This window comes from Anabrus simplex, chromosome 13, assembly GCF_040414725.1.
Source record: "Anabrus simplex isolate iqAnaSimp1 chromosome 13, ASM4041472v1, whole genome shotgun sequence".
In the NCBI taxonomy this organism is placed as follows: domain Eukaryota; kingdom Metazoa; phylum Arthropoda; class Insecta; order Orthoptera; family Tettigoniidae; genus Anabrus; species Anabrus simplex.
This window is the reverse complement of record NC_090277.1, coordinates 30,156,976-30,171,594: the sequence shown is the minus strand read 5'-3', so window position 1 is coordinate 30,171,594 and position 14,619 is coordinate 30,156,976. Positions and strand designations below refer to the sequence as shown.

Below are 14,619 nucleotides of genomic sequence, written 5' to 3'. Positions count from 1 at the left end.
AGTGCCTGAGCCACACTGTTACTCAAAGTTGGGGCTGCTAATCTGACTTTCACCTTTTCCGATTCCCAATTAATATGCCACTTATGAATCTTAGTAGCAAGCGTTAATCCCTCTTCTAGTTGTATGTCCACTAGTTTTCCTACATATGTCCATTATATGGCACTACCTTCACTGTTAAAAATTGTGCCCAAAGAAGCCAAAGAATTTCTCACCAATTTCAGCATGTGGCACACATCTAGAAAAATAAACACTGGCTCTTTCATCACTGGGTGCTGAAATGAGGTTTTCTCATTGGCTTGGTGAATATCCAGGCCCAGAAATTTAACCATTTGCAAGTTGCTGGCTGCCCCATCAAACTTTAAACTGACTACATGAATACCAGTGTCATGCAATATGGTCAGAGCAGTGGTTAGTAAATTTGCCTTATCTTCTCCTGACAAGCTATCAATTAAAAAATAAGCTATGGGAACCTTCCAATGGTCATTGATGGCATTTACCAGAAACACAAGGGCCTCCTTTGCTTCTGGGAGTGAACCATCATCAACATCAGCCCCCATGTCCACATAACCACATGTGGCCTTTCCATCCCATTCTATCTTTTCCTGATGGACATTTCATCAGTGATAAGGCTACAAAGGACAGGTTTACCTGTGGCATTACCTTCTTCCACTTTAAGCATTAGAGCTTCTTTTTTACTGAGCTCGATAGCTGCAGTCACTTAAGTGCGGCCAGTATCCAATATTCGGGAGATAGTGGGTTCGAACCCCACTGTCGGCAGCCCTGAAGATGGTTTTCCGTGGTTTCCCATTCTCATACCAGGCAAGATGAAGTGCAAGGGCTGTTTCGACTTTTAGATGGCTTACGATGCCTGGAATATTTGTTCAGGTGTCTTGGAAATTCAAAAACAGTCGGAACTGATCCTTTCAGAGGAACTGGATGGCTAAACCTCTCTTTGTCGAAGCAGTTCGGTTCGAAATGTTTTGAGCAAAGTTTACTAAATTTTGATGGCTGAAAACCCTCTCCATATTTATGGCCCATTTCTTCAGCAATTCGGGATCCGAAGGGAAACTTAAATAAGTGAATAACATAATCAGTTATGCTTAGAGGGTGATATCCACCAATTGATCCCACAATAACCCATTGTTAACCCCCTCCTCCAACATTTATATCTTACATTAAATAAATTATGATGTTACTTCATTTGAGTGGCTTGGGACATATTGACCATCATCCCCTTATGCTCAGGTGTTTGTTGAATTTGTCTGGTAACCTTGTGTATGTAACTAGTTTTTAAGGTCTAGGATTCAAGTAGGGGAGGGGGGTTGCTTTAAACAAGGTACCATCCTGGCATTTTCCTGGAAGGAGTATTGGAAAACCCGGACATCCGGCTCAGCCGCGTGGTCAAGGTGCGCGACTTACGGCTGTGCTGTGAGGTCCAGAAATAAATTTATGCTACCAGGAAAAACGAGTATGTCAAAAAAGTTCCAAGTAAGATAAGTCCACGATGTAGTTATAAGTCAGAACTAAACTATATGCAGGCCTACTTAGGCCTAATATTTCATTTGGTCCCAACGGTACAAGTAAACATATTAATAACATCTATGCGAACAGAGTACAAGTCATTTTCTGCCTTATACTCGTTTTCCTTGGCAGCCTAGATACTGTATGAAATCAAGGCAGTGTGTTTTGAGTTACAGATTTTAATCCTTGCCCGTGAAAAGATATCTTACTCCCCTTTTCAAATCTCTGACTGCAATGGTAAGCAGAGCAAGATAAGACAATTTTTGCTATATTCTTTCAGACTGGTGTACTTCACTTATCACATAAACGAAAATACGTGTTTTTTATGTTTGTAACACATTAAAATTGCATAGAAAAAGCCTGGTTTGTCGACAATGAATCCTTGAAATCGCTCCGCTTACGCCGATGGCCCGCGCAATTTACGATAGGTGCCCAACATCAGCTGATTTGTATCTTAGCGCCACGTTCTGCTGGCAGCGCCCCCTCTATCTATTTGTATGCTCGAAGACTGTTCATCTCGGACATATTTCGGCATCTTATCGAGGTTTGTACTGCGGATTGTGCTGTTTCTCTTAAGATTTTCTTCATCAGTTAATTGGAGTTTCTTTCGTCTTACACTTTGTCCAAAGCTTTGAACATATTTCTAATAAAGTTGTAGTCTCAGTCTTCTACATCTCCATTAGGAACTTAATATCGTACGGTACGTCATAGGAAATAAGGTAAGCTTTATTGTTCAGTTCGTATTTAAACACAAAAGAACAGCGGCAGATAATTCTGTTTTTCAGCCCACTGCAGGCTGTCTACGTTAAACATTACCCAGCTGTCGTTCTTAGTGATAACATATGGAAGTTTGTTCCAACATGGTACCTATTTTTTTCTCAATAGCCTGCTCATGCGTAGTAGTATACATGTTGTTCCAGCAGAGATTCAGAACTGATTCTGAACCGTGAGTTCTGAATTCATGATGTTCTAACTACATTCAGAACCATTTTGGAGCCAATGCCAGCAGTTCTCATTCAATACCAGGGACTGCATGTTGTATACATCCACATTTAATTCGACGAGTAAGTGGTGCAACTACAACTTCTCCTTGGAAAAGTGAGGTCTTCCATCATCCATCGTTAAAAGTTTTGTAACAATTTGTAGATGTCTTTGATTCAGTTCACAGTTGCCATTTGCTTATTCCTACAAAACTTTATCAACAGTCAATTCTGAAAGCATTCTGACTTGCCAAATAGTTCATAGCCATAACTGTTTTTTTTTGTTTTGTTTTTTGTAACAAATGTACAGTATATATTGTAACATAATCAGTAATGGTTGCTACTTCTGGGATAAAGTTGCCAATGAGTACTGGCTATCCTCTATGAAATCATTTGTTTGATCAATGAGGAATCTGGCTAAACTGCTACTGAATTCAACATACTATTTGGTAGCTCTCAAAGGGGCTTACACACAATTGTCATTATTATAAAGGATGATTTTCATAATTTTTAAGTATAATGAAAAAGGCCGAGATCTCCATCTACTATCGGAATGTTTGCAGGCCGATGACCTTAGATGTTAGGCTCCTTTAAACAACAAGCACAAACAAGAATGTTTGCAGATTCGAAAGAATACTCATTGTACTATATCAGAAAATTCCTAATAGTTACTTTCAAAATAACTGAATTACTGTTGGACTTTAGAGTAAAGGCAGTACAGAATGTACATAGCCAATAGAGCTAGCAGAGTGACAGGGTGGGGAGGTTGTCTCTTCACAATCAGATCGTTGGCCCTGCAACTTGAGCAAGAAATGATTAGTTTTGAAGGTTCGTTGTAGAATTTTATTTTTATAATTTGATTTATGTCGCACCAAGACAGATAGGACTTATGGGGTAAGTAAGGACTAGGAGTGGTAAGGAAGTGGCCGTGGCAACCCTGGAAGCAGTCTTCTATGCTTTCCCATTTTCATACCTGGCATATGCTGGGACTTTACTGTACTCAAGGCCACTGTCACTTCCTTCCCACTCCTAGCCATAACACCATAAGTCCTATCTCTGTCAGTGTGATGTAAAACAAATTGTTAAGAAGAAATGGTCAGTTGGGGTATAGAGGACAAAAGTAATGAACAGATCGGAGTACATCTACAGCATTGCTCAGGATAGGGTTATATGGGGAGGTACATCACTACAGTCGTTAGACTCCCAGTGTAGTGGGTGATGTATAAATTGCATAGTCATGGGCTTTTTACTACGGGTGTGCAAATTAATCCCAACCCGTGGGTGTGGGATATTCTTTCAGTGAAAATGTTTATCCCTGAGGTTCAGTTTCCAGATAAAACTGGAGGTCAATGAATATTGAATTTTCACGACCGCATTGTAATCGAAACCAACTTTCAACCCATTAGGTCATGTTACGTACATTTAGTATGTGTAGAAGAGATGTTAAGTACAGAACAAAAATGGCCAACCGGACACCAGTGGGATCCGAACCCACAACCTCCCGATTTTGGGTCGGTTGTTCTACCAATTGTGCTATTGTGGCCTAGGCCATCTTTGTTCTGTTGGAAGGGATCTGAGCTACAGGTCTGGTACTACTACCATCACACTGTAGAGTGCGTTTAAATTGCCCGTTGAGGGCCAAGTCAATGAATATTGAATTTTCACGACCGCATTGTAATTGTAACCGACTTTCAACCTATTAGGTCGTGTTACGTACATTTAGTACGTGTAGAAGAGATGTTAAGTACAGAACGAAAATGGCCAACCAGACACCAGTGGGATCTGAACCCACAACCTCCTGAGGAGGTCTGGCTGGCCATTTTTGTTTTGTATTTGACATCTCTTCTACACGTACTAAATGTACGTAACATGACCTAATAGGTTGAATGTCGGTTTCGAAAACTGGAGGTCCTATGGCTATGAGCACAATATCAACAGTCACCAAAAACTACAAGTTTTACTACAAAACAGCAATAAGAGTGTTTGTTGCTCATGTTTCAGGGCAATATCTTTGGAAGTAATCTACATCCCAAAACCGTCCAAACCTTCACACACTGTTTAAAATGGACTTGGATGTAAAGATCAAAGAGGAACCAATCTGCTTACAGGAAACATCAAATAATTCATGCGTAAGTATAAATGCAGATAACTTTATAGTGATTACAATTAAACCCTTAGCAGTCATCTGAATTTAACTGTGTTTTTACGCAGTTAAAACTTCTCAGTCCTATCCCATTTAACTTAAAAGTATCTACAAAACAATATAGATCTTCTTCCTCTAACATAAGTCTTGGGAAAAGAGGAAATTGATATGGGAGCTTATTTGACCCACTATATCATTTTCATGTTCTTGATGTAACTAATGTTGAAATGTGTTGTCAAACACAAGTTTAGATGTAAACCAAAGATCGAAGTCAAGACGCTTACAGTTTCATTCACAACAATGATCTTGACCAGTATATAAATATAACAATATGTTTTAAATTTCCACTTGTGTTTGACGACACATTTCAACATTAGTTACGTCAAGAACATGAAAATGATATAGTGGGTCAAATAATTCCCCGTATCGATATCCTGTTTTCCGAAGACATATGTTAGATGAATTTGACTGGTTACATAACTCTACTTTTATCAGTTGTTCAGGAAATAAATGAGAGTCTGGCTGTCTATTCTTAAGGTACATATATAGTTGTATACTAATCTCCAATTTACTGAATATTTTCAAGTAAGCATCTTTTATTTTGCACAGCATGTACGAAAGCAGAATTCATTTATAAGGTTTTGAAGAAGAGGTGGGATCCTCTTCATTTCCCTTCAGCTTTGTAGCTCTTGTCAGGAAAAATGGCAGTCTGAGTAGCTCAGGTTGTGGAGGGCTTGTGTTCTGGTTTCCAGTTGGCATATTAAATCCTTTATCACCCTGGTGGTGTTAAAGGTGCTCAAATACATCAGCCTCTTTCTGTCATCTTAGTGTTTAGAAATCCATAAAGCTAGTTTACATGACATAAAATCAATAATGATAACAACTTATAAGTTATGAATTTCATTATGGTCCATATTGGCAATTAATCACTGTCAAAGGGTAGAGATACGTCCACTTATTCAATACCATTATATTAATATTATTAACAATAGCTATGGCTCGGCTCCCTCTTGGCAACCTGTCTGGTGTAGGTGTCCATGCTGAGTGCACATAACTTTCGAGAAACATTTGGCATTCACTTCACACTGTATTAAAACAATAGATCACTACATCTGATGAAAAGGCCACTTACTCAAGTTGTGAATGTCCCCTTTAAAGCTATATATAAACTGTTTATGGGGTGAGGTGGCCATGCGGTACAGGTGTGAGTTTGCATCTGAGAGATAGTGGGTTCGAACTGCACTGTCGGCAGCCCCGAAGATAGTTTTCCATGGTTTACTATTTTTATACCAGGCAAATGATGGGGCTGTACCTAAATTAAGGCCACGGCCGCTTCCTTTCAACTCTATGCCTTTCCTACTCCATTGTCGCCAAGAGACCTATCTGCGTTTGTGTGAACTAAAGCAAGTTCCGCAAAAAAAAAACAACACGAATATACTGTTACTCATATATTCTTTTCAACAAAGCATAATTTGTCCACTGTGCAGACTGTTATTTAAATATTGTGGTGGACAGAGATGAAAGAGTGTGCGGGCAGCAATGGGTCGATATTAGACAGTCCAAAGATTAATTTAAAACTTTGAAATTAGAGGTATATTTCTTGATTGATTGATGTTCATTGTTTAAAGAAGCCTAACATTGAGGTCATCAGCCCCTCTATATTTCTTTCTCTGATATCTTTTGGTATCTTTTCAAAATCTCAAGTTTACAATTCGGGTAAAAAATTCATAAGATTGGGTAACAATTTAGAAAATCAAATAATAATTAATGAACAAATTTGAGCTTGAAGCTCCCTAATTATACATTCTCCATGAATGCTGCAGCTCCTTTCAGCAAATAGTGAAGGAGAGGGATCTTCCAATTCCTTTTTGACCACTAGGTGACAGAGTATCCAAAATACACAATTTTCCAAGAGCACTTTTTGCTCCACAAAATTATCTAGGAGACTACTCTCGGAACATTATCACATTATAGCCTTCCAGAGGCACCATTCAACCTTTACATTAATGGAAAGAACATCTTTGCTCCATAAAAATTTACATTTAAGAATCCATTTCCACAAATGTCTGGGCCTATGAAAGGCTAACCTATATTTTACAAATTCAAGCCATATTCGCTGTCTTATATGCTCAACAGTCTAACATCTTTACCTAAAAGGAATGAAATAGAATTAAACAGGTGTATCAAGTACCCATTCTACCAGGCCTTTGTGAAAAACAACAGGTTAAATTACTGGCCGAAAAATCAAAATGGTGAGGATGTGCACACTTGCACTCCTTAAAATTAAAATTAAAACCCTATTAGGGCATATGGCCCCAAGTATAGAGGCTATGTCTATACTACTGAGGTGACTAGTTGGAGAAAATATTTGTTTACAAGATTACAAACTGAAAAAGGTTACAAAATCATAGTTACCTCAAAATCAAGTTGATAGGGAATACAAGAGGGTAGCTCACTCTTTTTTCCCTGATTTCAGTTAAGTTCCTCTGGCTTGTTTGAAATTTACACTCGGATTTTGTAATTTACATTTTAGAAAATTAAAGTTACATTGTTAAAGTTTGGAAACCTTCCCCTCGAGCTAGCTCTCAAATAATATCACTTCGTTAAACCTGGACTGCCATTACCTGAGCTGGTGGACTTTTCAAAGTTGGACAAGGTGCCTCTGCCTCCTTGATAAACAGACACTCTGTAGACGAATGATCAATAAGACAACCTGGTCCGAAAATGTGCCAGCTTTTATACCAGAGAGGAATATTCCAGAAAACTCTTGGCTAAGGCCTGACACACTCCCAATTCTTATTGGGTGATAAAATAAGTACCAGAAACCTGTGATTGGATGAAAAATAAATATACAAAATATTATATTGGCCCACCTCTTTAAGTTGGCGGGAAGAGATAGTGTGAACTTTAACATGCCAAAAACAAAGAAAAATCAATTGGTTGGGGAAATGTTAGAATACAATATTACTTCACAGTTATAATTGCCAATCTTCAGACCAGATGGCACAACATAAGTGTATAGTAGAAACATGTGTAGAGAAATGTCCAAACTTCTTGTATTAGTTGTTGCAAGCTTTAGATTTTAGATGGCATTTTCCAAGGCACTTCATTTAAATGTGCAGGGTGGGTGTACTGCTGGCACACAGACAATGAATATCAGCTCTAAAATCAATTCAAGACTTAAGAGTACTTGGTTATTATAAGAATATTGCTATTGACATAGTCCAACACCAGTCATAACAGATTTAATGTGTTTAGTTTCAATTTCAGATGTGTATTCATACATTTCGTCACTTTTTTAGATTTAGGTTTTATTTAAGACATACCAATTTGTTTATTTTTATTGGTGGTTATATGTATGCACGTATTTCCAGTGTGCTCATGGCAGAAGATGACCTATTGTAGCAAGGTCGAAACGAGTACTAATTATATAAGGTACAATATTAATCTAATGGTATTGGAAAGCCGGAAATATTTCTACCCTTTGATAATGATAACAACTTGACAGTGAATTCTTTTTCCAGAAACCATGACCTGCTATATTGTAAATGTGATATTGCTAAAATTTTAACATTGTTATAATTTTATATTGTCAGGAGATGGAAAACATCACTTGGGTCTTTGTTTTCAACATTTAATTAAGAGATGGAAAGGATACCATGTATTGATATACCAGTGGTTTTTACAGAGTTGTACATTACAGTTCTGTTATGTTATTCTTAAATCTTACAGAAGATTGATATGGTGAAGCTTGAAATGCTGGGAGTTTTGATATGATGTTTGAACATGAGATATGTGAAGAGACTATGGTACAGTAGGGTATTCCCTGGCAAAGAGGGTACATTCCTTCATGATGTGGTGGCAAGCCACTTGTCTTGTTTTCTTTGGGTTGTCACATGGTGGTGAAGTACTTATGTTCATTCTGTGGATGGGTGATCTGTTGCAGCCTTGGTTTATAAAGAGTTGCATGAGGATGTAATTAGGTACAAGTTATCCAGAAAGACTACTGGAGATACTTCTAATAAATAGTTTAATGTGAGAAGCATTCTATGAGATGATATATTGGCCTATTTCAGTCATGATTTTGGTGTAATATTTTTTTCAGTAATAGCCTCCATGGCTCAGGCAGCAGCATGCTTGGGCTTTCATGACTGGGTTCTGTGGTGTAAATCCCATTCAATCCATGTAAAATTTTTATTGGACAAAGTAGAGGCTCTCTCAGTAGTCTGGTGTTCCCTGTAATCATTCATTCCAATATCATTTCATTTCATCTGTCAGTCATTAATAATTGCTCGAGATGAGGACAACACGCTTTGGTAGCTGGCACTGTTCCTATCCTTGCCGCTACATGGTGGCTTTATTCATTCCATTTCTGACCTGATTGCATGGCTGGCAACAGGCTATGGATTTTTATTGTTCCAGTAAATTCCTGCATCTTGCCATTGATATTGAGCTATAGGCAATGAAATGTGATGGTTATGAGGCTATTTATGTGAATGGTTTTATTTCTGAATGCAAGAGCAGGCAGGTGCATTCTTTGTCTGTTTGAGATGACAGTTAAGGCTGCTTATGAGTCTACAGGGATAGCGGGAGCAATCACTTGGTGGTTGTGTTGAGTCTAATCTATAGCAATCAAAAGAAGGAGGAATAAGCATTGGAAAGAAACAATCATCAAATTAACTCATACAGAGAGAGGGAGAGAAAGAGGAACACATCATAGGAGAGTTTATTGATCCCAGTTCTTCTACATCCATCTCTTCTCTGTTCCCGATGAGTTCTTCTTCCCAGCTTCTGGATGAAGGTGGGCGTTAACACTCATTTGGGGGCCACATTGACAGATCTAATATAAGATAAAAATGTAGAGGAGGTGATAGTTTAGGAACATGGGTCAAACATAAAAGGTGCAATAATTATTGAGAGGAACAAATAAGTGACCCGAAAATATCAACACATGATAGGACAAACATAATCAGAGTTCAGTATGGGAAGAAAGAGGAGATGACGACAAACACAACAACATAAAATGATGAAGACAATCTCCACATCTTCATACACTGCCACAGGCTTTCTCCTTGCCAATCCAAATTCCTCACTTTTCAACTTCTGGCAGGCTGTTTTGTGCTTCTCAGCTTCTAATTTTAAAGATGAAAATTTCATGTTGTTCCATATTGAACTGTATCACAATTAAATGGAAATAACAAATAATGTGGTTCAGCTTATTCAATACAATTAATAAGAAATTTAGTGTTACATTCTTATTTATGATTGGAAGCGATGCCGGTTTCAACCACCACTCTAGGTCATCATCAGACGAATAAAAATAAAAAACAATGCATAGGAAAACAAGAAGTTAAAGGATGAGTCTTTCACAAAAGCAGTCGAAGAAGCAATATAATATAGTATGGATTAGCACTGTGTAATTTTAAATCATAAAATCTAGAAGAAGTTGAAGGTCAGTCACTTCTATGAAGTAAGGCGCAATCCTCTGAAGTGTAGCACAACACACGCAATGTTCGGCACTGTGCCTCAAAATGTGTACGAGAAGAGATGAACAGTTAAGTGAGCCAGCCTGCATATATTATCAGGCGCGAAGTCACATCGAGGGTCCACCTTCACACTTCTTCATGCTTGATGTGGGAAATGTAGGATGGAAGAAAGGCAGATATATGCAAGAAAAGTGAAGAAATGTAAGATAAAGATAAAATAATGTTGGTCAATAATAAGGAATACAGAGAAGCATTTGAGAAGTAAGCCCTTGTTGAACAGGGTCATCCAGAAGTTGTGCATTTATTTCATTATGTTGTCTTCAATACCACCTGGTGAGGACTTGTATAATGTCCTTTTTGCATCCTCTACCTCATGTTTTGTGAAACTGTTTCCACCTGTGTAGCTCAAGTTCAGTTTCCTCATATTACTTTTCTTGTGATCTATTGTTGTGCATGCTGGGCTGAGTGACTCAGTTTTGAGTCTGGCTCAGTCCAGTGGTATTTGAAGGTGTCCGCCGCATGTTTACTACATCTTTTCATTTTTTATTTTGGTGCATAGACCGGTTTTCTGAAGATATCTATCTCTGGCAACCATCTAGGAGTGGTAGTAAAGGAAGAAAACAGGCATAGTTAGTTTTTCTATTTCATATTAAGAAGTTACTTATCATGATCTCCCTTCATTTATTAGTTCTGCACAGTTTCATCCCTTAGGCTGAAGCATTATTTTGCACCGCCCCAGCACTACGGCCTATGTTAACCCCTTACTGCTTCTGTGTGTGAACAGCAAATTTAGGGGAAGTATAATATAAGACAAGCAAAGCAGAGCCCATCAAAACCACACGATAAACATAAAAACCAAGAGAACTCACAAGTACAAGGAACATCATGTAACAGACCTACCATTTGAAGGCAAGCAAATTCCAGAAATATCCACTGAAGTAATGGTGAAAACAGCCCCATTCCCTGGAGAGCAATAAAGAGGGTGTGAACAAGAATGCACAATGAATTGCAGTAAGTTCTGTACATTTGCCTGAATGGAAGATAAGAGAGCACCCATTACCATTAACAATAGCTATTATAAATTACAATAACTTAAACAGTACATTTGAAATAGTAAAACACGACATGATTGATGATAAGTAGGTTGAAAATAATGAATTTCCTGTAATTAAGATAATGCTTAGGGATCCCTTATAAAATATGGTTTAAGAGAGTTGAATTTAAACATAATTCACAACTCATGGTTATAATCTGATGTATAATAAAATGGAGAATCCTTAATAAATTCCCAGTTTGTTGAAACCAAGAATAAGGCACAAATAAATAAACAATATTATTTAGAAGTAAACTATTTATAATTCAATATTATTACCAAGAGAAGCTCACAAAATCTAAATCCTGAAAAAATTTCCATCATTTTGCACAATCAAGTAAATAAACTTTTGCCCATTACCACAGACACATCAGTCTCAATTAACAATCCATTTCCAATACACAAGAGACAATCCACACACGCAAACTCAAGAAGATAAGATATAGCAACAATGGGAAGACAGATACATATTAATCACAGCCGCCAAAGGAAAGAAGGGCAGAGTGCAAAAAAAGCATAAGAACGTAGGAGATTCAGAATGACTCAAAAGCCTTATATGGAATTTATTAGCTTAATATATAATTTCATTACTTATCCCAGCACAGGGTATGAGGTTACTAGGGCAGAAGTGGGCACATGGTAAGAATTTCTCTCATGCATGAAATGAATGAACAATGTAATCTTTAAGTACAGTTATAGATTTAATTGGTTAATTAAATGGTTAATTAAAGATTTCTGTAGTTATTTTCATAAGAATTATTGTAGTTTTACACTATTTTATTTACAAATATAGAGCATTCTACATCGTTTAATCAGTGTTACGAACATCTCTTTCACAGGTGACTCCTTTATGCATCTCTGCCAATATGGGGTTGGTATAATGCAGATTTAACTTTGTAGTGTCTGCAGGGAAAAACAAATGCCTTGCTTCCATTGCTGATCCTTCATTTGATGCTTTTTCTCTGGTACTTTGCAGATGTCTCACAAGATTCCTATGTGTAGTAGTATGTGTTGTACTTGTGTTTCTGCAGAGTACATCCCGCGTTATTCCTCCATCCTTCTCTGTGTATAGGGTCTGTTTTGTACCACTTGGTTGGAAGTTGTAACAACAGGTTCTGTTTCAATTCCAGAAAACTTCGTTTAAATTGTCCCATATTATAATAGCAAATGTCATTTATATAATCTACGTCTTCACCTGCTTCTTCATTCTTGTTTATCTCATTTTCCACTTCATCTACCAATTATGACCGTATCTGTGCTTTCTCTACAACTGTACTTCATTATTTGCAAATATAGTAAATATATTTACAGTATTCAACAATGCCAGAAATACTAATGTAAGAAAGTGCACACAAGTTACCCATTAAACAAAAAATTTAAAAAATAAGGAAGGAAACAAAGAAAGTAATAATGATATTAAATGGCAAAAATTAAAATGGTAACAAGTATCCAAAAATTGTGAGTGGCATACAATTACTAATGCAGTTTCTTAATGTGATTTGCTATGGTAGAACCCCATACACTGTTTCAAATGTAAGGTGCTCTTTGGGGAGTTTTGATGATAAAGGCAGGCCACATTTCCTACCTCCATTTAAAACAGAAATCAGGAGTTTCTAACATAGTGGCAAACTCACTTTCCAAATGCCATTAACAGTAGAAATGAGGAGTTTTCAATATAAGGAAAACCCCCTTTTCATAATGCTAGTCAAAGTCAAGTTGGAGAGATTTTAATACCTCAGGAATAGAACGATCTTTTAGGTTTGAGGCCGTGTGCATTTGCAGAGTTTCACCCAGACATATCATTTGGGCTCATCAGTTGCGTTGACATTCACCTGTAAGCCATTGCTTGGCAGTGGCAGACCAACTGCGTGATCCTGCAGTGTTAGCAAATAGGTATTGCTAACCAGCTAAAGGAGAAGTGAATTCTCTATTTTCAAAAATATATACTGCTAACAGTCAGGCCCAGCCAGTGCCTGTGGGATGTTTGAAATAAAAGCCTTGTCTCTGTGATTTGATTTCCAGGGAAGACTATACACTGTTTGGCTGTGATAGAGACATTGAAAGCAATGGAGAGACAGGCCTGACTGCTTACTTCATTGGCCAATAAACTATGACCCTAATCATTGTTAATAATAATATATATTTCTGGTACCTTTTTTTTTTCCAGTAAAAGTCAGTGGAAGTAGTTTTTGGCTCATTTTCTTATAACAATTTATGTTTCAGTGTGAAATGGACCAGAAAATAGAGATAAAGGAGGAACCTATCTTGCTTGAAGGCACAGCAAGTACATTCTTTGTAAGTATCATGCCTGATTATTCTATAGTGATTGGAACGTAATTGATATCAGTACATTTTCAGAGCTACATGTTACAAAGTATTTCATCTGGAATTATGTTCAGTGCATAACAAGGGGCACACTCTCCAACTTTTAAAAGGTACATTGTCAGATGTTTTATTGTATTCTCCTTTCATAGCGTGACATGTCTAGGTGGTAGTCTGGTAGGTGTGCTGTGCTGTATGTTGTCGCTGTCAGTGGCCATCAGATGAGTGGTGATTGCATGCCAGATGTCATTCATTTTTATATGAAATAGTGGATAGTTGTTGACGTTATTTTTCCCCATGGATAGTTTAATGTTTGGTTACATAATGCTAATCATTTTCAGTATAAATTAACTGGGCAGGCCCTATTTTTTATATGAGGACCTTCATCGTACCTACATGGCCGTGGTAAGATTCCAGTGAGTTTGAGGTATCAGTACCTGAAACTTAGTGCTGATTCAGGATGCTATCAGTGCTATGGACATTTTCTTCATTTGGTAAAACAGCTATAGTGACATTTAGTTTACTGTTCATGACAAAATTACTTGTTGTGACTGATCGGGTCCTTTTCACCTAAAATCTTCGGAGGATCATGTCCATTAGTTCAGTATTGATCATTCTGTATTATCTTCTTTGGCAACATATGTATATTCACTTGTATATTGGGAGTTTGCTAATTATTGATTTTTACTCAGCGTTCCTGCTGATTGGATAGATTTTATAACATTGATGGTCAACTTTGATAATTGGATTTTTCAGTTAATTATGTAATTGGCCTGTGTGGTCATGGAGGGAATTGTTTGGTCTTTTCCTTCAAGTCTTTAATTGTTTTTGTGCAATTTCTTGTGCTGTATTTCCTCTCCTTCCACATTATTTATATTTTCTTTTTTTTTATTGATAGTGCTACATTAAATTTACTATGAACCATTCTGTTGGGTTTTGTGAATTATATTCATGAAAAACAAGCAGAACATCCAACAGCTGTGGAGGCCACTGAAAAACAAATTTAAGAAAGTTATCTGAGGGGGATGGATTATTTATACTCCTCTACTTGAACATTCTATGGCTTGCTCAGGC

General features: G+C 37.3%; 1 protein-coding gene across 1 annotated transcript in view; it reads left to right on the top strand.

Annotated features, from left to right (window-relative positions):
• Positions 1–14,619, top strand: part of LOC137502867 (zinc finger protein 239-like) — a 79,559-nt gene that overhangs the window by 6,695 nt on the left and 58,245 nt on the right. The window contains exons 2-3 of the mRNA XM_068230024.1: positions 4,503–4,630; positions 13,447–13,518. Coding sequence (XP_068086125.1) covers positions 4,565–4,630; positions 13,447–13,518 — 138 coding nt within the window. The 5' untranslated portion in view covers positions 4,503–4,564. The remainder of the gene's footprint in view (positions 1–4,502; positions 4,631–13,446; positions 13,519–14,619) is intronic.